Genomic DNA, 27,529 nt, shown 5'->3' on the forward strand with positions numbered 1-27,529 from the left:
TTCTGCTGGGCTTCGGGGCCTGCGGGGCTGGAGGGGGCCTGGAGCCACCACCTAGCAGGTCCCCAGCAGCCGGGCTAAGAGAGACCTGGCTGGGTGGGTCGGCGGGTGGGGTCTCAGAGCGGTGCCCGGGCCTAGCTGGCCGGCGGCCTTGAGGATGGAAAAGCGGAGGCCCGCCCAGCCCGTGCGCAGAGGCCGCCGTGTTTGAGGACGGATTTTGATGACTTGCGGGGCGGTGGTCTGTCTTTCCTCGCGGTCGACGGGGCTCTGCAGACCTCGCTGCCAGCAGCCAGGGGGCGGCGGGGAGCCGGAGTGGAGAGGAAAAATCCACCCATTTCCTGGGCAGATTGCGTCGGCCGCCGCCCGGCCGTGTCCCCGCCTCCTGGCCGCGGCCCCCGCGCGCAGCTCGCGCGGCACTCAGAGCCGGAGCCGGAGCCGGAGCCGGCGGCCCTTCCCGGCGGCGGGCGGGCGGGCGGCAGCGGACGGCGGGCAGCGGCGAGGCGGCCACTCTCCCGGGCGCCCGGAGCGGCGCGGCTATGGCCGGGGCGCGCGGGGTGACGGCGGCGGCGGCGGGCGGGCGGCGGCGGGCGGAGGGGGCGCGGGGACACGGCCGGGCGCCCCTGCCCGCCGCGGTGCCCGCCGCCTGAAGGCTGCCCGGGGCGCGGAGCCGGCGCCAGCGCGGCGCGGGCGCAGGAGGCGTTCCCGGCGCGATGTCGGTGCCGCTGCTCAAGATCGGGGTTGTGCTCAGCACCATGGCCATGATCACCAACTGGATGTCCCAGACGCTGCCCTCGCTGGTGGGCCTCAACACCACCAAGCTCTCGGCGGCCAGCGGCGGGACGCTCGATCGCAGCACCGGCGTAAGTGCGCCCGCCGCCCGCCCTGCCGGGCCTCCTCCCAGCTCCCTCCCGCTCCCGAGCCCCGGGCGAGCGGGCGCCGCGCGGGGAGCAGGGCGCAGGGGCAAGGGCACGCGCGGGGCCCGCGCGGCTCCTGCGCGCCGCGGTGGCGACCCTGCTCCCCGCGCCCGCAGCCTCGGCCACTCCGCCGGTCGCGGGCCCTTCTTGTGTGGCGCTTCCCGCCTCGGTCCGGTCCCCTCGCGGGGGCCTCCCGGGAACCTGCCGGGGACTCGAAAGGCTGGGAGTCCACACTCAACTAATATGCCCTTGTTGACAAGGTTTGGAAACTGAGGCAGGGGTCTTGAGGACTTGTCCAAGGTCACTCAGCAAGTCAGTGGGAGACGCGGTGGCCCCCGTCCGGCCGGGTCCAGTCTGGGCTCGGAGCTGAGCCCGCCCCACTTGGCAAAAGCCGGACTGGACCGGCGGAGTGGGGCCCGGGCGGCCGGGCGGCCGGCGGGCGGGCTAGGAGCTCCAGCCCTCGGAGTCCGGAGGCGCCTTTCTCCCCAGCGCAAGCAGAGGTCCCCGGGTCCCCTCGGCGGAGGGTGCAAAGGGGCCGGTCGGGGCCCGGGGGTGGGGGGTGCGCAGCCGCGGGACTCGCGCCTCGCCCTCCGCGCCCCCTCCCGCCCTGCCTCCCCAGGCGCTTCTCGTCCCTTCTCGGTGCCCTGGGGGAGGGGACGAGCGGCGGGCCGCCCCTGGGCTCGGCGGACTCAGGCTGTGGCGGGAGCGGGCGGGCGGAGGACGGGGCGCGCCCCAGGCCGGCTCCCCCTCCGGAAAGGAGAACTGAAGGACACGCGCCCCTCTCGCGCTCGATCCCTCGGCTGTGAAGGGCGCCGGGCTGTAAGGGGTCTCCGGGTGACCGCTTCTGCCACCGGCACCCGTTCACCTCACCTGCCCTTCTGAGGACTGCGTGCAGCCGCCTCCTTGCTGATGACTTTGTTCCTGCCCCGGGGTCCTGTGCCCCTGGGGCTGGAAATGAATGAAATGCAATGTTTGTACCCTGGACTCCGTCCACCCAACTTCTTCCCATCCCCACGCTAAAAATAGAAGGGAGGTGACCTGCGGCCACCCGGGCAGGCTGCAAGACCTGTGCTCAGGGGGAGTTTTCAGACGGTAGTGTCCACCCCGGGTACCTGGCGGTCGGGACCACCTGAGCTGGGCTGCAAGGTGACACCAGCCATGTCTGCGTGTCAGCAGCCGTGTGCAGCTCAGGTGTGGTGAGGGTGCTGGGCACGCCTCAGGGCTGAGGCTGGGTGTGACCCCTGCACAGCGTGTCACCAGCAACTTGGCGACATCTGCCAAATGGCTCGTGGGCGGCAGCCTGTGTTGGGTGGAAGCCCAGCGTCCCCTCAGGGGCCTTCACTAGGCAGGCGGTGGACACGGCCGGGGCCTGGGGTCATCCCAGCTCCGGGCTAACAGGCAGCTGGATCCTGGCTGTTCCTCCCCAGCTTCGGGGAGCAGCGGAGCGCGACTGCACCAGCCGCCCCTGCTGGCCTTACGGGAGGAGATCTTATTTCTGAATTATGTGCGGCTGTGACTCAACCAGCCGCTTGCTTCCCTGCCTCGCTCCTCACCCAGCTCACAGCCTCTGCTCACCCCTCCCTTCCACCGAACCTGTCAGCTGGGTCAGACGCCAAAACTCTAACCATCCCCTAAGTTTAAAAATCCCTTGAATTAAAAACTATGTTTGAAAGAGCCATGCCTATTAGACTCCCTTCCAGCCCTGGGATCCTGATGGGAGACCGTCTGGGTTCCTCCCCCATGTGCCCCCCACCCCGCGGTCAGCAGCTGTCTTTGGACTGCTTTTTTTCTGCCCTTTCCTGGGGGCTGGGCGTGAATGGTCATGCCCGGTGCGATGTTCATGGTCTCACTTTCTCTCCCTCCCTCTCCCTCGCCCCCTGCCCCCAGGTGCTGCCCACCAACCTGAGGAGAGCTGGCAGGTGTACAGCTCTGCCCAGGACAGTGAGGGCAGGTGTATCTGCACAGTGGTCGCCCCCCAGCAGACCATGTGTTCACGGGATGCCCGCACGAAACAGCTGAGGCAGCTACTGGAGAAGGTGAGTCTTGGGGGCGCATGGCTCTGTGTGTGTCTGTGTGTGTGTGCCCCCAAGCTGGCAGCAAGGCGTGGCAAGCCTGCAGGGTGCCTCCCAGCTCCGAGGCCTGGCTCTCCCCCAGCATGGCCCGCTGGGAATATTGGTGAATGGATGAAATGGAGGGAGGGAGGGACGGAGGAGACTCCCCCAGGCTGCCTGGAGTGGGGGGAGCATCTCTGCCCGGAGCCACGTGTGCGGAGCGAGGGGGCGTGCGGGCCTCTCTCCCACACCACTGTCTCGGGCTCACGACCACAGCCTGGGGTCCAGAGGACCAGAGCTTTCCCCGAGCCACACCTGGAGTGCTCCCGTGCCCCCGGGAGCAGGGCCGCGGTGGGGGCTTTTCCCTGCTTCTGGGTGGTTGGACTGAGTGATGGCCAGGAGGTGATCGCTCCTGTGGATGCCTTCCTGCTGCAAAAGTGGATTAAGTCATCACCTTCGTGACCCCCCGGGGAGCAGCACGTGTGGGTTTAATCTGCTCTTTCAGTTGCGCCTCACAAGAGCCGGTGAAGCTGCTGAGGGTTTCACCCCATTTCAAGGCATGGAATCTGGGTCCAGGGTGGCGGGCTGACTATCCCAAGGTTGGCAGCCAGCGGGCAGGGGCGTCAGCTCTGAGCCCAGCCAGCATCCCCTGCCCCCCACGGAGGCCGGTGCCCCAGATCACGGCCATCCCGCCTCCCGGGTCAGTCCACACGGGAGCCTGGGGTCTCAGAACCTGAGCGCCAGGTTTCCCGGGAGCTCCTGGGAGCGGGGGCAGAGGGCAGCCCTTCTGCTCCATCTCCACCCTCCCCAGGGAGACGGCATGCGGCACCTCAGGACTCCTCGCTCACCACACGCACACAGCACACACATACATATGTGTACAACTGCACACAAATACACATAGACACCACATGGAAATGCACACACTCATAAACGCACTCATATACACACACCCCACACACATACACACGGTCACATGCACACCTCACAAGGACACACACCTTACACACATCACACGTAAATACACGCACATGCACCGCACAGACACACACGTATACATATGTCATACACACATCACATACGAGTGCTCACTTATACACACATACGCCACACGCCCCAGGAAAGCCGTGACTCCTCCATCAGCCGAGCAGCACAGGCTGTGGAGGAGGGGCACGGGGGCCTGCCCCGGGGGGCGTCGGAGGGGCGTGGCGGCCTGCCCTGGGGGGCGCGGGGGCCTGCCCTGGGGGGCGCTGGGCCTGCCCTGGGGGCGGGCCCTCCTTGGGGGGACTGGAGGCCCGGCAGCCCACCCAGTCTGTCCAGTTCAGCGCAGGCCCAGCACATCTGCAGCCCCTCACACAGGTTCCGGCAAAGCAGGCCCTCTCTGGAAATCAGGAGGGCAGGGTGGGGGCTTCCTGGAGCTGTGCCCTCTGGAAGGGGCTGGGGAGGGGCCTCGGCGCCCCGCCCAGGGCAGGAGGATGGCCCTCGAGGACCCCATGCACTTTGCTCCACCATCTTCAGCCACGCCAGGAAATCACTGTAAAAGAATTAAAGAAAAATGCGTGTAACAGGTTTCACACACATTTATTACCAGCAAACTAGACCAGAGCCTAATTGGGCCTTTAATTATTCATGATTGTGGAGGAGGGAGTGGAGCTCAGAGGGGCCTCGGGGGCTGGCGGGCGGCCCCTCGAGCCCTGCTAGGAACCCTGGCCTCGGAGGCACCTTCCTGCCCGCATCCGCCCAGCACAACTGCTGAAAAATTTAGAGCCCGATTTTACACCCTGGCGGGCGCTGTGCTCTGAAGCAAAAGCCATCCTCGGTGTGGGGGGGCCTCCCACCCTCCTCCTCTTTCTTTCTGAGCATCTGTTCTCTCCCTGGGGCTGGGGTCCTGTTAAAACCCACCCCAGGAGCTTCCAAAAGGGGAGCCTCGCTGCTGCTTTGCTGAGGCCTACAGTCTCAGAGGAGCCTGGCCCCAGTGTCCCCTGATCGCAGCCCCCCGCCCCCCGCATTAGAGCCTTGGGCTCTGTCGTCTGTGAAGACGCTCAAGGCCCAGAATTTGAAAGCGTGGGCTCTGCAGCCGGTCCAGGCCTTGCCTGCTGGCTGTCTGCTGTGCGACAGTTGCCAAGTCACTTAACTTCTCTGAGCCTTGCTCTCCTCTGTAATGAGACTTGAACTAGAGCCTGCCTCCCAGGGTTTTGTAAAGATCAGATGAGATCCATAGCCCAGTGCCTGAAACCAAGAAACGTCCCATTAACACTAGTGGGCGGGGTCCCCTCCAGGCCCGGGGCGTCTGCCCCTCAGTTGCTGCCGCCCTGCCCGTCTCAGCACCTGTGGCCACCTTAGGCAGGGCGGGGAAGGGGTGCCCTGTGCCGTTGGCAGCTGTGCGAACTTGAGCTCCTCAGCTGGCTTCTGGGGGCACATCCTACAAGGAGGAGGATGCTTGTGCTCGGCGGAGGGCCTCCAGGCTGCAGGTCTGAGACCCAGGGGCCTGACTGCCATCTGGGGCTTGATTATCTGCTCTGATTGGAGGGAAAGGGAGGCGCTCGCCCAGCCTGGGAAGGACTGGCGGAGGGTGGGGGGGCTCTATAGGGCAGATGAGTAGCTTGGCATCTTTAAAATGTGTTTCCTAAATTTAAAATTTGATTTTAAACCATTTGAATTCATTAAAACAGGACTTCCCTGTAGCTCAAATGGTAAAGAATCTGCCTGTGATGCAGGAGACCCAGGTTCGATCCCTGGGTTGGGAAGTTCCTCTGGAGAAGGGAATGGCAATCCACTCCAGTATTCTTGCCTGGGGAATTCCATGGACAGAGGAGCCTGGCAGGCTACAGTCCGTGGGGTCGCAAAGAGTCAGACATGACTGACCGACTAACACACACAAAAATTCATTAACAGCATCCTTCTCTGGCATTTGAACAGCCGGGAGGGCTGCGTGTGGACCCCTGAGAAGACCAGGCTGAAGCCAGCGAGGGCCCAGCCATTTCTGTGCAGCAGAGTCTAGTCAGCAGCCTTGTGGGTTCTGCTGTGGCTTCAGGAGTCCACCCAGGAGAGGGAGGGGGAAAAGGGGTCTTGACTGCAGCTGCCGTTTCTGTTCCTTCCTCCCACTGTGGCCGTGCCTTAGGGGCCAGACCGTGTGTGGGTAACAGGTGTGAACGAGGCCCTTCCACCTCCCTCCTGGTGGTTGAGACAGGGACGTGGGTGGCTGCTGTGCAGGCCTGGTGCCAGCAAGGCGATGGTGTTTCCAAGTGGTGTGTGGCCACTTCTGGCTTGGCACATCAAGGAAGCCTCCCTGGAGGAGGTGGCATTTGGGCTGGGCCTGGAAGGATAAAGGAAATACAAATTTTCTCAGAAGTCCACAGTTACCTAAAGAGACAGAACAAACCATTGGAGCAGGGGGAGATGGGGGACAGGAAGACCTGAGGTAATAGAGCAAATATATTTGAGTTTCCCCTGAAGCATCCAAAGAGAAAGGGTCAGAGGGAGTCATAGTCACCTACATGCTGTATATTATAAACCTGATATTTTAAACCGAATTCATGTGTATTACTGTCTAGTAACAAACCATAGAACCTGGGCATTCTTCAGCGCCAAGTTAAGCAGCATCAGTTTTTCCTACTGAGAAGCCTCTTGGTCTTTTATTTGGTGGGGGGACTGCAGTATCGTCTCTTCTTTTACTGACCAGGCAAAGCTGAGCCTCACACCCAAAACAATTTTGTTCCAAAAAGGGAGGGTATCTGCAAATTCAGGAAAAAAAAGAAAATCAGAAATAAAGATTTGCGATTATGGAGTTATCTTCCCGCTAGTGATTGGATTCAATTCTGAGGAGGTGACCCAGACAGCCACTGTGCACCTCTTTCCTCCTCCCCGCCACCCTAAATGCCTGGGCACAGAAGGGCAAGCCCGTTTCCTGAAAATAGAATGCACTGGCAGGTAGCTGCTCTAAAACTGTTTTTCTTTTGAGCTCTCTGGAACCCTGTTGAATATTAAAGTTTCATCTTGAGACTAGACTCAATTCAGATCTGCCTGTAAAGATGTAGAACAGCAATTCTTCATTTGCTGAGTGATTGATTCCTGACTCTGTTCTGAACGTGCACGTTTGCAGAGCAGTCATCTGCCTGTGATACTGTGGGGTGTGATGGACGGCGTGTGAGATGCGGAAGCAGGGAGCCTGTCCCCTGCTCCCCGAGCACCGCACCGCGCTGTGCCCTCAGCCCTCTCAGCGAGACACCCGGCGAGGTTTAGGGGAGGGAGCTGTGCCCGGAGGTAGAGGAGCCCCGCCACGCCGTTCATGTTTCTTGGCGTTTGTGCGTGATGCAATTCATCCCTCAGAATAGACGCAATCGCCTGTCCCCCCCCCGAAGGAAAAGGCCACCCAAAGCCATAAGCCTGGAGCTTTGACCAACAGGGAGCCAGAGGTCCCTGCAGCCTGGTTGTAAGAACACATCCTGGAAGATGGCAGAGGAAACATTGACCAGACTGTTTGCTCTGTTCAAGGGTTCTTGCTCATAACAGCCCGACACTGGTGATAAACTAGTAAGTCACGCACAGGCCGCCTCTGGCTCCCGGTGCTGTCTCTGTTAGGAGGCAAACACAATCTCCGGGCACCTGCCGCTCGCTCCTTCCCTGAACCTGCTTGTTGCCTTTTTGACAGGTGCAGAACATGTCGCAGTCCATAGAGGTCCTGGACCGGCGGACCCAGAGGGACTTGCAGTACGTGGAGAAGATGGAGAACCAGATGAAAGGGCTGGAGTCCAAGTTCAGACAGGTGGAGGAGAGCCACAAGCAGCACCTGGCCAGGCAGTTCAAGGTACGTGTGTGGCTCCTGCGCCTCCCCTCCCCCCTCCTTCCCCTCCCCCCTCCTCCTCCCTCTTCCACCCCTCCCCCTCCCCATTCCTCCCCTCCCCCATCTCTCCCCTCCCCCTTCTCCCCCTTCCATCTCTCCCCTCCCCCATTCCTCCCCTCCCCCCTTCTCTCCCCCTTCCATCTCTCCCCTCCCCCCTTCCATCTCTCCCCTCCCCCATCTCTCCCTCCCCCATCTCTCCCCTCCCTCCATCTCTCCCCTCCCTCCATCTCTCCCCTCCCCCATCTCTCCCCTCCCCCATCTCTACCCTCCCGCCTTTTCTCCCCTCCCCTTCTCCTTCCCCCACTCCCCTCCTCTGAGACTGTGATTCCCGCTCCTGCTCCCACTTTCCCTCCAGAATAGCAGTTTGAAGCCAGGGAGGAGCCCAGCAAGGATTGCTCTTTTTCTTGCCAATGGCAGCCTTCCTTGGAAGTAGAGAGGCCACCTGCCCTTGCCCTGGTTTGGCGGAAATTCACCTTGAAAGGGGCAGAGTTGAGATGTGGTTTTCACACCTATTAGCTTCCCAGGCCAGGACCCCAGGCCCCAGCTTCTCCAGCCAAGTCACAGATTAGCTGGGAAGGGACGTGATTGGTCCTTCCCGACCCACAGCTGCTGCAGGTGAATCACATTAGCCAAGGATTAGCTTAATTGATTAGAGCCATTTCTGAGCAGGGATTGCTCAGGGCAGTTCTTCACATCTGACCTAATTTAGCGGCAACAAGGCTCACTGTAGATGTGCAGGAAGGCAGAGAGACACCAGCATCTTTCTCACCTCCCGGTTAGTCTTTGTTTTCTCCACATAACTCCACTGTTAAAGCCAGAGTTGGTTTGACCTAAAATTATATATACATATGTACAAATATGTATATATACACCTAGAGTTTACTCAGCTTCAAAATCATTAAATTGACAAATGATATGCACCTTAATTAAGGCATACATGCATGTTAATTAGAAACCAAGCCCAGATGTAAATGAACGGGTCAAATTACACAGCCCCGCTGGACTGCAAACTGCTGATGCTCTGGGTCTTCCGGCCTTTTTATGCTAATGTTTTCCTTTGATGCTCTCCCTGTGTGCAGCAAGAACTAATTCTCTTGTAAAAGCCATACATTATATAGACGAAATGGCAAGCTAATGAAGTTATAAATCTATATGATAAATAAAATAATAGCAGCTTTATCCTGTTGAGGCGAAATGAGCCAGTCTCTCTTGCTGGACTCAGGTGGACCTGTCCTTGCTTCTGACATGTCACCATGAATTATCTCAGAAAGAAATTTTGACCTGCCTGACCCAAAAGAGCTTGTGTCTCTCCTCATAAGGCCAGCACTCTCTTCCCGGGGGTAGACTCAGATTCCTCTAGGGATGTCTTCAGCATCCATGGGCTGGCTCCTCTTTGCAGGCATGCTCTCCTAGTTCCCAGATATTGAATCCTATGGCTCTGGCGGGGAAGACAGGCTACCCTTACTTCTGACCACACTTTAATTGCCTTGAACACTTGCAGCAGCAATTGCTGTGAGGGTACTTACATGACTGTGAAAGCAGTTTGTCTGGACTGACTCTAGCCTTGAAGCGTGATTTTTTTTTTTAAGTGAGGGTGAAAATATTTGTCTGTTAATGGCTATCTGTTTCAGGCAGGCTAGTAAGCTAGTTCTTCAACAGTTTTCATTTTCTTGCTTGCAGGGCTAACTTAAAAGAGTTTTTTCAATGCTGCAGACTGAAGAAGCAGTCCACTCCCATGTAACCATGACAGAGGGCCAGAGAGCTTTTTTGCACCCTGCATTTTTACTATTATTTCCCGTTACTTAGCACCATGCCCCTAAGGAACCTTGAACACAACCAGGATCTCTTTTGCATGTGACTGTAGATGCATTTCATGAATAGTTTGAACCCTTGTCAATGCATTTTTTGAAAAAACAAAAACAAACAAAAAAAGAGATACTTTGTGTATGTGACTCAAAGCATGTAACCTTAAGATGTTGCATTCTAAACTGACAATAAAGACCTTTCCCAAATATGTTGGTGTTCTGAAGACTGTTTAATATACTCTTCTAACTCCTGTGGACCAGAATAAATCAAACTATAAAGAAAGCGGGAGTGTGGACATTTTCCCTCACCTAGGGAGAAGCCAGGCCAAGGCAGGGTGTTAGAAGTTTTTGCACGCATCGCACTGAACCCAGCTTATTTTAACCTTGCAGGCGATAAAAGCGAAAATGGATGAACTTAGGCCTTTGATACCTGTGTTGGAGGAGTACAAGGCCGATGCCAAATTGGTATTGCAGTTTAAGGAGGAGGTCCAGAATCTGACGGCAGTGCTTAACGAGCTGCAAGAGGAAATTGGCGCCTATGACTACGATGAACTGCAGAGCAGAGTGTCCAATCTTGAAGAAAGGCTCCGTGCGTGCATGCAAAAACTAGGTAGGCCCAGAACCCTGCGGGCGGGCGCTGCACCGCCCACCTGCCGCTGGCGCACTCAGGCTCAGGCAGTGGTGCTGAACTGGACAGCGCCTGCCCGGCTTCCCGAGCGACGGCTGGACTAGGGCTCCTGGGTAGGGTTGCCCGGACAGGTAGCTGAGGAGTGTAGGCCGCGCCCGCCCTAGGGCCTTGTCCAATCCCGTGCAGAGGCCACCTCACAGACCCCACTGAGTTGCACATCTGGAAAATTGGTATTAGATGTTACATAGCATCTGAAGAGTGAGTGTGTGTGTGTGTGTGTGTGTGTGTACGCGTGCATGTGCGCTTGTGTCCCTGTGTGTTGGGTGGCTTTTTAAGACACAAGTTTCATAGAGCTGGAAGCACATCTCATCCCCTCCAGCTTTCAGGAGAGGGCTGACAAAGCTCCCTGAGAAACCAAACCATGTGGAAAATTCCATCACGTCAAGGCAGAAGGCTTGCCATTCATAACAAGCAAGGGAGTCCCTCTAGCAACTGGAGGGGGCGGGGCTGGGAGCTGGTGGCCCCTGGGCTCCTTCCAAGTCTTGTTTGTGGTGGATACCCCATCACCTTATCAACTTTCTGGTTAATTTAGCAAATCTTAACATGTCCACGTCAGAGTCCATTCTGAAATAGCACATTTTAAATCCCAGTTCTATTTTTAGGTTTTCTTAGGAAAGATAGGCTGGCCCTTCTCACTCACTGTTTCCTAACGCAAAGGTTGTTCATTTTCTTATTGTTTACTTTTTAGAGTAATTTAGCATAATTCTTGGAGAAGGCAATGGCAACCCACTCCAGTGTTCTTGCCTGGAGAATCCCAGGGACAGGGGAGCCTGGTGGGCTGCCGTCTATGGGGTCGCAGAGAGTCGGACACGACTGAAGCGACTTAGCAGCAGCAGCATGATTCTGCTTTATGCACAAGTTTCCTTTAGGTTTTATCTGGTGTTTTCACTTGATTCTCTTTTCATCCCCTACCCCCTACACACTGCAAATGCCTTATTTTAAGCTTAAAACATCCCGAAAGAACAAGTACTTTAAAAAACAAACCCCAGTGCTATTAGGTGGGAGACAGAAAACGTTCAAAGGGCAAGGAGACAGAGTCAACCTTTTGTTTGAACAGGTTCCCACGTCTGGGTTATTTTTAAGGCTGTTGTAGGTGCCCTCGTAAAGTCCCCCAGGCCCAGCGAGGGCGGTGAGCGATGCTGGAGCCTTAGGAGGAATCTGTTGTGGTGTGTACACTCGTCTGCGTCATGTGAGGGATTGTGTGCTACCGTTTTTCACATGTGGTGCCTGATGCCCAAGTCCTGGTGTGTCCGGGGCTGGGTGGCCTGGGACAGTTTCAGGATGGGTCTGGGCTGGACAGTCTTCACCTGCCCTTCCCATATCAGCATCCAGGAGTCAGCAGGAATGTTTGAAGTGTTGCTGGGTGTCGGGCTTATCAGTGGTTAAGGGCTGTGTGATGACTTCTGGCGGACAGTGTCTTTGGTTCCTACCTATAAAGGCACTACGCTCCCATCCCGCTCTCCAGACCCTCCAAACGCTCCCCCGAGGGCTCTCTTGTTACTCATTTCCGCACAGCACTGTTTTTATTCCCTGGTAGACAGACCATGTAGACCAGGGAGAAACCAAGATTAAACCTCCACATTTTCTGATTAACGGATCAAGCAGTAAGGTGGAGATTCAGAGAGAGAAGTTAGCGCTGATGAGACTCTAGGAGCCTTTCCAGGAGAAGGCTGCCTGTCCCAGGCGGGCGGCCTTCCCCTCCAAACTCGGCCTATTTTTAGAAGCCGGCTGAATTCATTTTTCAGGCTAGCGATCTTGGGGCTTTCACGTGGCTGCCCTCGGGCCGCTGAAATGGCCCTCTTGGGAGTGAGGAGAGAGGACGAAGAGGCCCCGGGAGCCCTGCTCTCCACCACGGAGTGCGGCCGCTTCTGTGCTTAATTCCTTCTTCAGAAAGACCTTGACCCGGAGATGGACCTGCTGAGCCAGTGGCAGTGGGGGCGGGGGTGGGGATCTGCCTCTAACCAGCGCTTGGCAGGCGATTCAGGGAAGCAGCAACCGAGGACCCCGCCTGTTGGCGTCCTGAGGCAGGAAGTGCCACTCAGTGGCTGCGAGGCTCAACCAGGCACTGACCACTTCTGGTTTCAACCTCCTCTCCATCTGTACAACAAGCAGGGGAATCCCTGTGCCCTGGGGTCGCTGTGTGAGTTCACGTCACAGGTTGTGCCGCGAGCCCGGCACGGAGGAGGTGGCGGGAGCACTCACAGGCAGGTGAGGAGGTCGCAAGGGACAGACAACGAGACAGATGACAGGCAGCGAGGCAGGGGAGGGCAGACCACAGGCCACAGCTTCTGCTGCCACCTCGGCCACACCCTAGGCTCTCACTCAAGCTCGGCAACTTAAAGCCCAGCTACTACCCGTGGCTGCTTCATTTAGTCTTTGTTTTAGGTACAAGTAGGTACCCTCTTAGCAGGCTGTCTGCCTTGCTGGGAGCCGGCCTAGGAGCATAGCACAAGGAAGCCAGCCGCCCACCAGTGCCGTCTTGGGCGGGCAGGACTCCTGGAGACACAGCGTCTCAGGGGCCAGCAGTTCTTCCCCGGCCCCTGCCCACCCCACGCCCCGCCCCCCTCCACCTCGCCCTTTGTCCCGGGTCTCATTCTGCCTGCAGGCCCCTTGCTCTAGTGAAGAGCATCTCGGTGACCCTCCTGCTGTGAGACTGGGGACGAGGGTCCCCCTTCGATTTCCCCAAAGTCCTCTTAATTAGGTGTCTCCTTTTCACATCCACGTTGCTGACAATTCCTGAGCCCACAACATGCACAGGGGAGGAAAAAAAACAAACCAGGGCTGCTGGTTCCATCGGTTTCTGTTTCCATTTTTAAATCGTTCTCTCAGTGGGATTGTGTGTTTTTCCTAATGGCCCAGCCAGAACTTGAATCTGAAACTCTGATTTCAGGAGCTGGACCCTGGGCTCCGCGTCTCTCAGGAGTCCTTTGGCTCCCAGGCAGGGGAGGCAGGACTGCCCGGCAGCCCCGCCCCCGAGCTTTCACTGCATGCCCCCTCCCGCCACCCCGGCCCCTGCAGTCAGCAGCCTCAGGGGCTAAACCAGCTGCAGAGATCCATCGCAGAGCCACTCGTCCACATGTCCCGTTAGCACCAGAATTTTCCTGTCTGTAAGATAAGAGGTGCGTGTATGTGCACTCAGTCATGTACAACTGTTTGTGACCCCTTAGACTGTAGCCCGCCAGGCTCCTCTGTCCATGGGGATTCTCCAGGCAAGAGTACTGGAGTGGGGTGCCATGCCCTTCTCCAGGGGATCTTCCTGACCCAGAGATGGAACCTGAGTTTCTTACATCTCCTGCATTGGCAGGCGGGCTCTTCACCACCAGCACCACCTGGGAATCCCAAAATAAGACAGGAACTAGCTAATTTTAGGGCTCCCCCAAGTCAGACCATCCGTCCTGGACCTCCAGTGCTCAAGGCCTCTGAGTCAAAGGTCAAGGAGGCAGAGAAGGAGGGCCCTTACCTCCTCCCCAGGGGCCTGGACGGAGCCACGGACAGTGGATAAATGAGCACACGAGGATTTACATTCAGCTTTCAGAGGGGACTTCAGGGTGTCTCACTGTGCAGGGAGGCGGCCCCGCCCAGGTGGTCTGTCTGCAGGGACCTGTCTGTCTGAGGGCCCGGCATGGCCAGCTCCACATTTCCCAGTCTGGACGGGATAAAAGCTGGGACCGGGGGAGACAGACCCAGTGGGCAGTCTGGGGACCTGTCCGCCTGCCTCTCGGCCATCAGCCCCTCAGTCTCGCCTCTGGCCCGACTCCTGGGTGGGCACGGCGCCCTGGGCCTGCTCAGGCGCCCATCAGAGACCACGCGCATGTTCAGAAGTGACCTCCTTCTAGGAAGAGTGGGCGCCTGAGGGTTTCAGCAGAGGGGCTGCTGGGGACAGGCAGCCCCCTCCCCCAGACCATCCTGGCTCTCAGGGGCCCCAGCTGGGGGTGCTGTGCCCCCTGCACCAGCCTCCTCTGAGACGCACCTGCTGCCCCTCCCTGGCTTCCCAGGCCTGTCCCCTTCCCAACCCCCCACCCCCTGCCCGAAGCCTGAGCGCTCCTGACAGGTGAGGGACACTTCCGTGAACTGAATGTGCCAAGGCTCGGCCTCACGGCTCTGCCGTGGGGCTTTTTTAGATCCTGTCAATTCCCCAGGTCTTGGCAGAACCAGTCTGGACAGAGAACCAAAAATAACTCTGTGACTCAAGCAGGGCCGGCGGCCTGCAGCCCCGGAGGAGAGCAGAGCCAGCCTGTAACCAGGAGCTGGGCGAGCGGGGCCCCCTAGGCAGTGGGGCCCTGCTCCGCCCGTCCACCTCCTTGACTATAAGGCTCCCTCACAGGGGCCGGGGGAGACCTTGCCCAGGGCGGGGCGGGGCTTGCGCTGCCGCGGACGCCCTCACCGCCGGCTCTCCCTCTCCGAAGCCACGGGGGCTGGACCGGCGGGACCACCCAGGGCAGCCCCTCCTGGACTCAGCCGCTGTCTCAGTGTGAGCCTGTGGCCACGGCAGTCCCTGGCACGTGACTCGTGACGGGCATTCTCCTAGGAGCTCCCGCTGGTTCCTGGGCTCATCCCACGCCTGCCTCTGAGGAGGGTGTCCTCCTGACAGATAAGGAGGGTGCACTCAGAAGCGGCCCACCTTTATGCCCGTCCACCCGTCCCTCTGCCGGGTCAGTGGCAAAGCAGGGGAGGTGGGGGGCTCTGGCAGGCGCACAGTTATCCCTCTCAGCTCCTGAGAGGTGAGTCATTCATTCATTCATTCATTCATTTTGGACAGCTCCAGGCTGAGCCTTGCGGGGGACGGGCATCCGGGGTGTCCTGTCGGGCTGGTGAGACCCAGACATCCAGGTCTACGCCCCAGGGTGTGCAGGCCCCACCTGGGTCGGGAGGCAGGGTGGGTACGGTCCAGAAGGAGGCGGGCCCTGCAGCAGCATCAGTGTAGGTGACCACAGAAGAAGAGGGGGTGGTCTGGCTGTCCTGCTGGGGGCTCAGCCCAGGCATAGTCTCGGGGGAGCGGAGACCTGGGCCAGCAACGAGTCGTGCTGGGTGTCCACCCGCCGTGCTCGCCCTCCGAGTGTGTGGTAGAGGATGGCTGTCCGTCCCCTTCGGGGGAGTCTGTCCCCTTCCGGGGAGCGCGTCCCAGGCCGGGTGTGGCCGGTGAAGGTGGGGCAGAGCATTGGTGAGAGGGACATCTCGCTGGGAGGCGTGCTGTAATGAGTGCCAGCGGGCATCCCCCCGGGGCAGAACCGTGGTGCCCTGGGGTCGGTCATGGTGCCTTGAGACTTCTCCTTCCAGGGGCCGATGGGACCACCGTCCCAGCTCAGCAGTGGGGAGGACTCCAGACCTTTGGGGCTCTCAGGGAAGACCACGCTCTCTCTCGAGACTTCCAAGGACCCACTTACTTTCTCCTCACTTCTGGGCGCCGTAGACGCGGGCTAACCTGGATGTAACATCCATCTGTACTCCGCTGATGGGGGTGTGGACAGGGCTGGGCCGACTTGCTCTCTGCAGTGACCCCAGCCTGTCTGCAGACTCGCCTCCCTGCCGCACCAGTGAGGGTCGGGGCCCTGAGAGGACAGTATTTAAAAAGGCAAATTCGAAATTACTCCTGAAAGGGGAACAGGCAAAATAGATCCTGGGAAGGGATGGACAAGTAAAAATAGTTGAGTTCCTTTCTCAAATCTGGGCCAGAGGCAGCAGCCCGGGGAGTGGGGCCGCGTGACTTGACGGAATTTGGGGGTAAAGCCGCGTTTCTTCTGCTTGCAGTCGGCCCCTGATCCCTGCCCACAGCCTCTGCAGCGCCCGGATGCAAGCTGTCAGGACAACACCGAGATGGGACGTTGGTGGCGGGGGCAGGGGCCCCACCTCTCCAGTCTTGTTCAGTGATGTTTATGGATGTACTCACCCAGCTTTATTTTAGGGAGAAAGTGGGAGGCGCCCCAGACACTGCAGCACTGGGCGTGGGCCTCTCCCTGGGACCAGCTCCCGAAGCTGGGTCCACCTCGCCTGGTGGGACGACCCCCAGCTAAACCACGGTCCCCCGGGTTAAGTCACAGGCGATCAGAAAATGCGCGGGTGTTCTCTGAGCTTGGCAGACCAACCTATGCGTCTGCTAATACGGCGGCAGTGTAGCAGAGTGGGCAGAGCCAGGGACACACGCAGGCCGGGCCTGGAGGAAAGGGAGGCCATTGCAAATGGCAACGACCCCACAGGCAGCGCCTGCCGCTGCCTGCGCCCAGGGGCCACTGGGCTTTGGTGGCTCAGGAGCCTTCTGTCCTTGTGAGGCCAGCTGAGTTCACTTTTTCCTGAAGACTTCAGGGCCATGTGCACAGGTTGGCATCCAGGTGGCAGGAGGGGTATTTCTGCTGGACACCTGGGAGTGCGGGCTTTCAGCTCAGCCTTGCCCGAGCTTCAGGGTGACCCCGAGGACATCCCAGCTGGTCGGTCAGCCTCCAGCCTCCATCTGTGTGACGGGAGGGCGCCCAGGGCACACCCAGGGCGCTGTCTCCCCCGTGTGTCATGGCAATGCCTTCACACTCCAGCCCCCTGGCCCCGGACGCCTCCTCCAGGCAGTAAGGAGCCATAGCCCTGCGGGGAAGCTCACAGGCCCTCCAGCGGGAAGGAGCAGCCTTCTCCTGGTCTGGTTCTGACTGTCCGGCCCTTTCACTTGGCACCCAGGCTTGGGTAGACTTTCTCCAACAGCCTTAGGAGGTGCGGGTGCTGCTGCCCCCACTTCCCGGAGGAGAAGACGGCGCCTGAGCAAGGCCAACCCCCACCCCCACCCCAGAGATGTAGTTCTGGCATCCCAGGCCTGCCTGAGGCCTGGAGGGCTGCACCTGCCTCTCCCCACCCACCCTGGCCTCGGGTGCTCTCTGCCTTAGGGAGGGGACAGCCTCTTTGCCCTTTGGGGCTGAGGTTGTCCTGGGAAGAGCAGGGCAGGCAAACCTGGTCGCAGCCGAGGGCGGGGTGGCATGGGCGTTGGGCGAGGCACTCACCGTCCCGCACTGGGCCCTCTCTTCCAGCGTGCGGCAAGCTGACCGGCATAAGTGACCCTGTGACCATCAAGACCTCCGGCTCCAGGTTTGGTTCCTGGATGACTGACCCCCTGGCCCCAGAAGGTGATAACAGGGTAAGTGACTCCTCCATCGGGCCTGGGTCTGTGGAATCTGTGGATGAGCCCCCTTAGGAAGGGGGCAGGGGTTCCGGGGGCTTGAGGGAGCCGCCCGGGTCCCTTGCTAAGGTCCCAGTGCTAACCCCGAGTCAAAGACTGCAGGGCGGGTCCTATGTGAGGATGACCGTGGCCGGGACGGCGTGGGGCGGGGAGGCCTGCGACCCCCTCCGCAGGCGCGGCTCTGCCCCTGGGAGCCAAGGGGGCCCTCTGGGCTGAAACCTCCCACACTCCCAGCCCTGCCCCCACGCTCCTTGAGAAGAGAGTGGTCAGGCCTTCTTGTTTTAATGACTCCTCATTTGTGTTTCATTTGCCATTCCTTTCATGGCTGATAGAAACTCATGTTCTCCTTTGATTTAGGAAAAAGGCCGTGCTCTTTTTTTCCTAGACTCGTCCCCCTGGGTAAAAACCTCATAAAAGGAAAGAGGCGAGCAAGCGCCACATCTGTCTTGATGGGGATGCGGGGTTGTGGGGGGCGGGGGGGAGGGCAGCCGAGTTCTGTGGTTGGCGTCCCTTCGGGGTGTGGGGAGCAGAAGGGTGGCTGGGAGGGTGGCGCCAGCCGGCTCAGCCCGGATGGCGACCCTAACCGCAGCGTGTGGGAGCCTTCCACCGAAGGGAGCTCCCGCACGCCCAGGGCTCTGGTTCTCAGGGCAGGGGAGGCGCTGTGGCTTCCCTGTCCTTCGGTGGTCCACCAGCCTGACCGCTGACACCCAGAGTGAACCGGCCATCAGCCCGGGGCCTTTTTTATATAGCCCCTTGCCTAAAAGACGTTTAGAAAAGAAGCACTTAAAAAAAACCTCAAGTCTCCGCAGGCAGACTGAGAAAGGAGGTTAGAAATGTGAGCTCCTGAGCCTGGTCTGGAGGATTTTTAAAGGGAAGGAATCTTGAGACTTGGTCTTTGTACCTCCCCGGCCCCGCCCCTTTAGACGCTCTACCTCCCCGGCCCCGCCCCTTTAGACGCTCTACCTCCCCGGCCCCGCCCCCTTTGGACGCTCTACCTCCCCGGCCCCTCCTCCTTTAGACGCTCTACCTCTCTGGCCCCGCCCCTTTAGACGCTCTACCTCCCCGGCCCCTCCCCCTTTAGACGCTCTACCTCCCTGGCCCCTCCCCCTTTAGACGCTCTACCTCCCCGGCCCCGCCCCTTTAGACGCTCTACCTCCCCGGCCCAGCCCCTTTCGATTCTGTACAACCCCGTCCCCTTTAGAGGGCGTGATGGCTTCTGTTTCAGTCAAGAATCTGCACGGTGCCTCTGGCACAGTCCTCCTTCTGGGGGAGACGCCTGAGGGCCCGTTTCCCGCTTCCTAGCGGCCTGTGCATCTTCTTTATTCAACAACCTCTACCTTCCCCACCACCTCCCCAGCAGCCCCTTCCCACACCTCATCCTTGGGGGCAAAGGCGCGGGGCTCTGGGGGGTGGGGCCGTCTACAGGCTGCAAACCTGGGAAACAACCGAGTCGGGGATTCTGGGGGTGATGTTCGTTTTCATTTTATTTTCTGAGTCGTGACAGGGAGCTGGTGCTTGGATGTTTTCTAACAGCTTAATTGGCCAATGAATTACCAGTTAATTACCAGGAAACGATTTAATTGGCCGAATGTTACCCTATTCTTCAATTTCATCCTCTTCCCCTCCCCCGCCTCCCCGAAAATGCCACTTTGGTTCTGAATTCGGTTAGGAGTGTGCTCTTGTCACAGATGTGCGTGGAAATATCAGTAATGCCGACATGAAAACAGGTGATGGCGGCAGACCCCGGGAGCAGGTCCCGTGTGCCAGGGGCCGGCAGAGCACGTCGTGTGCACATGTTGGAATAGCGAGAGGAAGCAGTGCTTCCCGGACGGAGCGACAGCTGTGCCCAGCCCTCAGCTGCGCTCCCGTGCCTGGCCTCGCTGAGTCCCGCAGCTGCCCTCCAGCCAGATATCATCTGTCTCCCCTTTGCTGATGGCAAAACCAGGGCCAGAAGCCTCACATGAGTTGCCCAAGGTCTCAGAAAGGCTGGTTAGTGGTTTTATCAACCATTTATTAACCTCTGAGGTTCAGGCTGTCTCCCAACTCACCCTCCTCTCCAATGCCCTGTCCCCACCTCCTGCTGGGTCACACACACCCTGTGACCCAGCAGACTTGTTGGGATCCGGGAGCCAGAACCAATGACCTTGGTGCTGCAGAGGACGATGAACCCCAGGCTGGAGGATTCCACCCCAACTGCCACCACAGATGTGCCTCTTGGTCCCCAGGTCAATGTCAGTTTTATTTTTTGTGGTGGTGTTCAGTCACTCAGTTGTGTCCGACTCTTTCGACCCCATGGACCACAGCATGCCAGGCTCCTCTGTCCTCCAGTGTCTCCCGGAGTTTGTTCAAATTCATGTCCATTGAGTCAGTGATGCCATCCAACCATCTCATCCTCTGTCGTCCCCTTTTCCTCCTGCCTTCAATCTTTCCCTGCAATCAAGATCTTTTTCCATGAGTGGGCTCTTTTTGTAGTGAGCACTTGTCAAATTATCTTGTCTCAGGTAGCGAGTACGCAGGCTCCTAGAAGCCCCCTTTTCGTGAAGACATCAGTTCTCAAAGCCATCAATGTGGTGAGGGAGGCTTTTGGAAATTAGATATCTCTTTTCTGCTTGATGAGTTTGATTACCCTCTAGGAAGGGGGGCCCTGGTGATGGACGGAGGGCAAGCAGGAAGGTGGGAAGAGGCGTTGGTGGGAGCCGGCTCCTTAGGGAGGGGACCAGCTCCTGGCAGGGCAGCCTGGGGCCCTCCATGACGCTGGGCAGTTGGCAGCCCTGCCTCAAGCTGTAAGCTCAGCACAGCCGCCAGCGCACAGCAACACGTCCCCGGGTCTGGCCATTGATCCGGAGGACACCGTTGTGTTTTGATCTTTTCCTTCTCTGTCTGATTTTGATCACACACATACACACACACAAACACACACACAGGAGACCAATAACTCACTCCAAAAAAATAAATCAGTGTCAGCTTCAGTGCAGGAGGCCACAGGGGTGAGATAAGAGAGACTGTGGCTAACAGTGGGGTGGGGAATTGCCTTGGGATCCCTGTCCAGGGGCCCTTGAGGGGGCTTTCCTGCCCCCTGCCTTTGTGCTGAGCTGTTAGAAGCACGTTAGCTCATTTACTAAGTGCCAGTCGGGTGCTGGGCTCCCGTGGTCCTCACCCAGCCCAGAAGCAGCCATTTTCTCAGCAGTGACCGGCCCATATACTTCTTTTTATTTTTTCAACTATGGTCACAGCCAGTAAGTTTCATGACCTTTTATTTTTTGTGGTTCTAAATGTAAAGAAAAATGCAAACGGGTTAGTATCGTCCTATAAACTTTTCATGTGATCTCTTGCCTTCCATCTGATTACTACCTTTATACATTTTAAGAATATATTTAAGTTATCAATTAGTCAACTTATTAATCACAATCAGTGAAATTGAAAGAAAATAGACATCATTCTTGATCTCAAAATATTTAAAATTAAGATATGGAAACAAAACAATTACTTGAATAGTTAATGTTATAGAAATAATTCAAAACAGTTTAAAATGTCAAAAGATATTGTGCTTATCATTAATTACCAAAACAATTATACACCAACCAGTCTGATGGGAATTAAGTATCAAAACTAAAAGAGTTGTTGTTGTTCAGTCACTAAGTCATGTCCGACTCTTTGTGACCCCATGGACTACAGCATGCCGGGCTTCTCTGTCCTTCACTATCTTCTGGAGTTTGCTCAAATTCATGTCCATTGAATTGGTGATGCCATCCAACCATCTCATCCTCTGTCACCCCCTTCTCCCGCCCTCAGTCTTTCCCAGCATCAGAGTCCGCTCTTCGCATCAGGTGGCCAGAGTACTGGAGCTTCTCTTTCAGCATCAGTCCTCCCAATGAATATTCAATGTTGATTTCCTTTAGGATTGACTGGTTGGATCCCCTTGCAGAACCAAGGGACTCTCAAGAGTCTTCTCTAGCACTACAGTTCAAAAGCATCAATTCTTCAACGTTCAGCTTTCTTTATGGCCCAACTCTCACGTCCATACATGACTACTAGAAAAGCCATAGCTTTGATTAGATGGACCTTCCTAGACAAAGTGATGTCTCTGCTTTTTAACGTGCTGTCTAGATTGGTCATAGCTTTCCTTCCGAGGAGTAAGCGTCTTTTAAGTGGGCTGGTTGCCACCTCCACTCTAGGTGTGGCATCTCTGCTCTAGGCGTGGTGTTAACCGAGGAAGAATCCACAGGTTGCTTTGTTTTTTCTGGAGAGAAGACCCTCGTGGATGGGGGAACTTCTGGAGGGGCACGCTGGCCTTAGACTAAGTGAGGGGGCCCCTCACTCCTCAGTGAGGGGGCTCCTCCTCCCACTCGCCCGGGACCTCCCTTCTGTCTGCAGTGCCGCCCTGGGTGCCCCTTGCCTGGGGTCGCCCTGGCTGCTCACCCCCGTGTACCCTCAGCTCTCGCCTCCTTGCCTGGGCCCCGCCATCTTTCCCACAGGACAACGTGCACAGGGGGCTTCTGCCTGTGTGGAGCGTGGCCCTGAGGTCACCAGCGCCCGGAGAACCAGAGGCTCTCAGCCCCCAGGTCCGCCCGAGCCATCCTGCTGGGTGGTGGTGGTTCACCCTGCGGGCGCTGTGGTCGCACCCCGGAGCGAGCTGCTGGAAGGTCGCTGTCTCCCCCCACCGGAGCCTGCAAACGGAACCTGATTTGTGGGGTCACGTGGGCATTTCAGAGGGCGGCCTCGGGGGTCTGGGAGGAGGTGGCCCAGCGAAGGCGGGCAGCGAGTGCGGTGGACTGACCTCTGACCCTGGGTGAGACCCTTCCCTCTGGGCCTCTCCAAACTGGGCGTTTGGAAGGGGTGGTCTCGGGGACCCTGCAAATGTTAGAATCCCCTGGAGGCTGTAACCAGCCCACACCCGGCTCCACCCACAAGGTCTGTGTGGTTGTTCCAGGTGTGAAAGCTCCCAGGGGCCACAGCCAGGTGCAGGACACTGGTTCCAGGCCTCAGCAGTTCTGGGCAGCATCCCGGAGGGGACGGGACAGGCGGGGATGCGGGACGGGCGGGGGGACGCAGGACAGGCAGGGATGCAGGACAGGCGGGGATGCGGGATGGGCGGGGACGCAGGACAGGCGGGGATGCAGGACGTGCAGGGATGCGGGATGGGCGGGGATGCAGGACAGGGCGGGGATGCAGGACAGGCCGGGGGACGCGGGACGGGCCGGGGACGCGGGACGGGCAGAGGAGGACAAGGCATCTGAGGTGAGACCGCAGTGAATGCAGAGGACTGGAGAGGGGCACCTGCTGCCATCAGGGCCTTTGGGGGCCGTGATGAGCTTCTCTTTCTGCACAGAGGGGCTCACAGTGGCTTCAGCCCGTCAGGCCGAGAGCTGGCTGGCAAGCATCTGGCGCCTGTGCTAACTCTCCCTCCCGCCCTCAGCTGCATCTGCCCAGTCCTGGGCCCTGTGTCCAGAGGGCCAGCTGATTGGAGGAAAGGGCCTTTCAGTCAGTTCAGTCCTCAGTCATGTCTGACTCTTTGTGACCCCGTGGACTGCAACACGCCAGGCCTCCCTGTCCACCACCAACTCCCAGAGTTTACTCAGACTCGTATCCATTGAGTCGGTGATGCCATCCAACCATCTCATCCTCTGTCGTCCCCTTCTCCTCCTGCCCTCAGTCTTTCCCAGCATTAGGGTCTTTTCAAACGAGTCAGTTCTTCACATCAGGTGGCCAAAGTACTGGAGTTTCAGCTTCAGCATCAGTCCTTCCAATGAATATTCAGGACTGATCTCCTTTAAGATGGACCAGTTGGATCTCCTTGCAGTCCAAGGGACTCTCAAGAGTCTTCTCCAACACCACAGTTCAAAAGCATCAATTCTTTGGCACTCAGCTTTCTTTATAGTTTAAAAGTCCTTAAAACTTGGATGCTGACTTCACCCAGCTCTGCCCACAGGACAGAGGTCCAGGGACGCATGAACCCAATCAGGTCCCACACCACTCATGGGGGCAGCAGAGAAGGGAGCATCTTCAAAGAGCTGTGAAGGGGGGCTAGGAGAAGGTGCAGAGGGGGCTGTCACTGGAGCTCAGTCTTGAGAGAAGCAGTGAGCTCCCCGTCTGAGAGGCAACCAAGAGGAGGTGCGGTGTGAGAGGAGCACCCACCTGTCATCTGTGCAATTCTGGTGCCCTCTCGGACCCCCACCCAGCCCCGCGTGCCCTCTAACCCACAGCACTGAGGGCTGCTCCTACAGACCAAAGACAATTTGAACAGCCTCAGATGAGACCCAGCTCTGTGTGTATTTGAATCTTGATAAAAACAGAAAGCACATCTGTCTCTAAGCATTGAATGGGTGTCTCAGGAGCAAGGGTGTGTTTTTTTGTTGTTTTTTTAAATTTTTAACGCATGTGTAAAACCACGTCTGAAAGCTCCCCCATCCTTAATCTCTGCTGCAGCCAGCAGAGCCCTTGACGGATAAAGCAGCTGTCTTATTGCCAGACAGATGCACCGGGAATGGCATTAGCCTGGCAGATTTTCCTCTGACTAACTGCATTGCTTTCTAATTTGCTCCCAGATTGGTTGAAAATGACTAAAGCGTTTTGTACAAAGTCTAGACGTTTTTCGAGTCAACTGGCGTTTAAGCAATCATGGGAGAGCTCTTCCTCCGTAACCCCTAACTTGGGCCTCGTTGGGGTGCTGTCGTGGTTGGATTGCGTTCAGAACCCAGGGAAGCCCAGATTCCTCAGGGAGAGGCACTTGCCTGGGACTGGGCGTGACTATACGCACAGCATCCCTTCTGCCAAATTAATGACGTCCCCCCACCTGGCTGGTGAGTCAGTCCGGCCTGCTGTGAGGGCCGGCACGGAAGGAGAGGCCTGACGCACGTGCCCCCAGGGTGCCCAGCATCGCCCTTCCTGGTGACCTTGAGAGTGGTCAGCCTCACCGACTGGCCGGTGCTGCGGGCACGCGTCCTCGTGCGGGCCCAGGCGGCCGTGCCCTCGGCCCAGCATCCTGTGGAGGGCGATGTCCTGCACTGATGGGGGCCAGCCTTCCCAGAGGAGGCAGACCACCTGCTGTGCACCCTCGCCCGGGAGAGCAGGGAGCAGGCAGATGGCCCGCTAACCCACAGCCTGGGGGCACCCAGACGGACGCTCTCGGGGGCCTGTAGTGGGTTCTGCCACCATCCGCCTAGCAGGAACAGCAGAGGATGCCTGCCGGCCATGCCCACAGCCAGGCTGTGGGTCCCACGTCCATACTCACAGTGTCCTTCCCCAGACTGGACGCTCCTTCCCTATGGGGAGGCAGCCCCTGCGAAAGGACCCCATGGGTGTGGAGGAGGGACGTGACCTCGTTTAGTCTGCTCTCTCTCTTCCAACTCCCGCCCTGGGCGCCAAGTCGCCAGAGCCCCAGTCTGGGAGGCGGTGCCTTCCCGGGGTGGGGGTCCCCCTCCTTCAGCACCACTGACGGGTCTGCTGTCCCCGCAGGTCTGGTACATGGATGGCTACCACAACAACCGCTTCGTCCGCGAGTACAAATCCATGCTGGACTTCATGACCACGGACAACTTCACGTCCCACCGCCTCCCACACCCCTGGTCCGGCACAGGGCAGGTGGTGTACAACGGCTCCATCTACTTCAACAAGTTCCAGAGTCACATCGTCATCCGGTTCGACCTGAAGACGGAGACCATCCTCAAGACGCGCAGCCTGGACTACGCCGGCTACAACAACATGTACCACTACGCCTGGGGCGGCCACTCGGACATCGACCTCATGGTGGACGAGAACGGGCTGTGGGCCGTCTACGCCACCAACCAGAACGCCGGCAACATCGTCATCAGCAGGCTGGACCCGGTGTCCCTGCAGGTCCTGCAGACCTGGAACACCAGCTACCCAAAGCGCAGCGCCGGCGAGGCCTTCATCATCTGCGGGACGCTCTACGTCACCAACGGCTACTCGGGCGGCACCAAGGTTCACTACGCCTACCAGACCAACGCCTCCACCTACGAGTACATCGACATCCCCTTCCAGAACAAGTACTCGCACATCTCCATGCTGGACTACAACCCCAAGGACCGCGCGCTGTACGCCTGGAACAACGGCCACCAGATCCTCTACAACGTCACCCTCTTCCACGTCATCCGGTCTGACGAGCTGTAGTGCCCGCCCCGGCCCCCGGGGGGCCGAGGCTCCGCATCCTCACCCGCCTGGAAACTCCTGTGGAACAGCTGCCAGGGTAACGTGGGTGAGATGAACAAGGCTCGTTTTGCAAACTCATCAGCAGCGTGGACTCTGCGTCTCGGGGGTGGGGAGGGGCTGGGGAGGCGTTGCCCCCACGTTTCTCCAGCTCCAGCCGGAGGGCGCCCGATGTGGGAAGAAGCCCCCATATTGACGGCTGGAACCACAGCCCCAGGGCTCCCCGGTTGCCCCACCCGGTCCCCCTTTCTGGTCAATATACTCAAGACATAAGGCGATGACTGTTGGCCAGCTCTCACCGAGAACAACCTACTGTTAGGATAGCATGGACTTGTCCGTAGATTGTGGTCAGCCTGATGGACGTGAGTGTCGTGTCTCATTGAAGCGCCCCCCACCCCCGTCCGGGCTGTGCTCGGCAACAGCGGGGCAACGTAGGCTCGTGTAGCTGCATCTCATCACCACCGCCGTCCTCAGCCGTGTGTCGTGTCTTAGATGAACCGTGCTGAGACTCCGAGAAGCCCGTGGACCCACGCCTAGTGCCCCAGAGCGGCGGCCGGCGCGCGTGGACCCCCGCTGTCCGGACCCCGAACCCCGTAGCCCCATCGTGCAGTGTCCGTCTGTTGCTCCCTTGAGGTGGTGACGTATCTCTTTAGCTGATGCCATGAATGTTGTAAATGCAGTGCCGTAGTTTGGATTAATAAGTGGATGGTTTTTTGTTTCTCAAAAGAAAAAAAAAACACACATCAGTGTTCTCCCTAGTAGAGATGATCGAGGTTGATAATCATTAAAGGAAATACCCTCTTCTCGTTAAATTATCTTAAATAGTGTAACCACGGAGAAGGGCTCCTCTCGGGAAACTCTGGTTTCCAAAGGGAAAGAAATGCTCCTGTGGGCAGCAGTGTGCGGAAAGTACATTTTTTAAGTAAAAAAGAGGGAAACTTTGTACTATCCGATTAAGGAACAATAAAAATATTAGGAGATGTGTTTGCTTCATTTGTCATTTCGGAAGGGTTTTGAGGCCGGGTTCCAGTATGAGTGTCCCTCTCGGGGGAGGAGGTCAGGGCGTGGCTGGGACACAAGGCCCACGGGGTCTCTCGGCATCTGGCCCCCGCTAGAGGTCGGAATTCAAGAATCGCCCTGGAGGTCCCTGCCCCTGACCCCTGTCTCAGTCCAAGGACAGCCCCACTGGGAGTCCCACCCACTCCATCCAGACAGGCTCTTTCAAGCCGCCACTAGAAGGAACTTGGGACAGACACCCACTTCCAATGTGGCGGGGGGCGTCTGCAGAGACCCTGCCGAGAAGTGGGCAAAGGTGAAGCCAGGCCCTCTCTGGCCAGTTAGCTTGCTAGGAGGATGGGGCGTCCAGGAGACGAGTGGCCAGCCCCACCTGCACTCCCCTGAGACAGAGACCCTCACGCCTCAGGGGAGCCCAGGTCACGTGGCCAGGCCTGTAGCTGCCAGGTCGGGCCCCGTTTCTGAGGGGACCCTGAGGTCTGCACAGGACAGGGGCGTTCTGCAGTGCCCTGGGGATTCGCGTGGCCAGAGGAGGCGCGTGCTGCCTGCGTGCCGAGCCGCTTCAGGCGTGTCTAACTCTGCAACGCCACAGACTGTAGCTCCTCCATCCCTGGGATGCTCCAGGCAAAAACACTGGAGGGGGTTGCCATGCCCTCCTCCAGGGGATCTTCCGACCCAGGGATGGAACCCAGGGTCTCTTACATCTCCTGCACTGGCAGGCCACCTGAACGGTCCACAGAAGACATGGGTCAAAGGAACTCCCTTTCACAAGACGGAGTTCAGGGCGGCCTTCGCACTAGAGGTCAAGGCAGGGGTGGCCTTCCATCCCGGCCCCCGCCCTCTGCTCTGCTCGAAGCCGTGGCCTCCTTGGCAGGGTGGACGGCAGGCCAGTGGTGTG

General features: G+C 58.4%; 1 protein-coding gene across 3 annotated transcripts in view; it reads left to right on the forward strand.

Annotated features, from left to right (window-relative positions):
* OLFM1 (olfactomedin 1) overlaps positions 1–26,593 on the forward strand; it is a 37,958-nt gene extending 11,365 nt beyond the window's left edge. The window contains 7 exon segments of one of the 3 annotated variants that reach the window (NM_001434934.1): positions 423–857; positions 2,799–2,812; positions 2,815–2,947; positions 7,614–7,769; positions 10,001–10,220; positions 17,303–17,409; positions 24,907–26,593. In NM_001434934.1, the coding sequence (NP_001421863.1) occupies positions 708–857; positions 2,799–2,812; positions 2,815–2,947; positions 7,614–7,769; positions 10,001–10,220; positions 17,303–17,409; positions 24,907–25,581 (1,455 nt within the window). In that variant the 5' untranslated portion in view covers positions 423–707 and the 3' untranslated portion in view covers positions 25,582–26,593. 3 annotated transcript variants of the gene reach the window in all.
* Positions 26,594–27,529: the final 936 nt, after the last annotated feature.

Source organism: Bos taurus, chromosome 11 (genome assembly GCF_002263795.3).
Source record: "Bos taurus isolate L1 Dominette 01449 registration number 42190680 breed Hereford chromosome 11, ARS-UCD2.0, whole genome shotgun sequence".
NCBI classification, from domain to species: Eukaryota; Metazoa; Chordata; class Mammalia; order Artiodactyla; family Bovidae; genus Bos; species Bos taurus.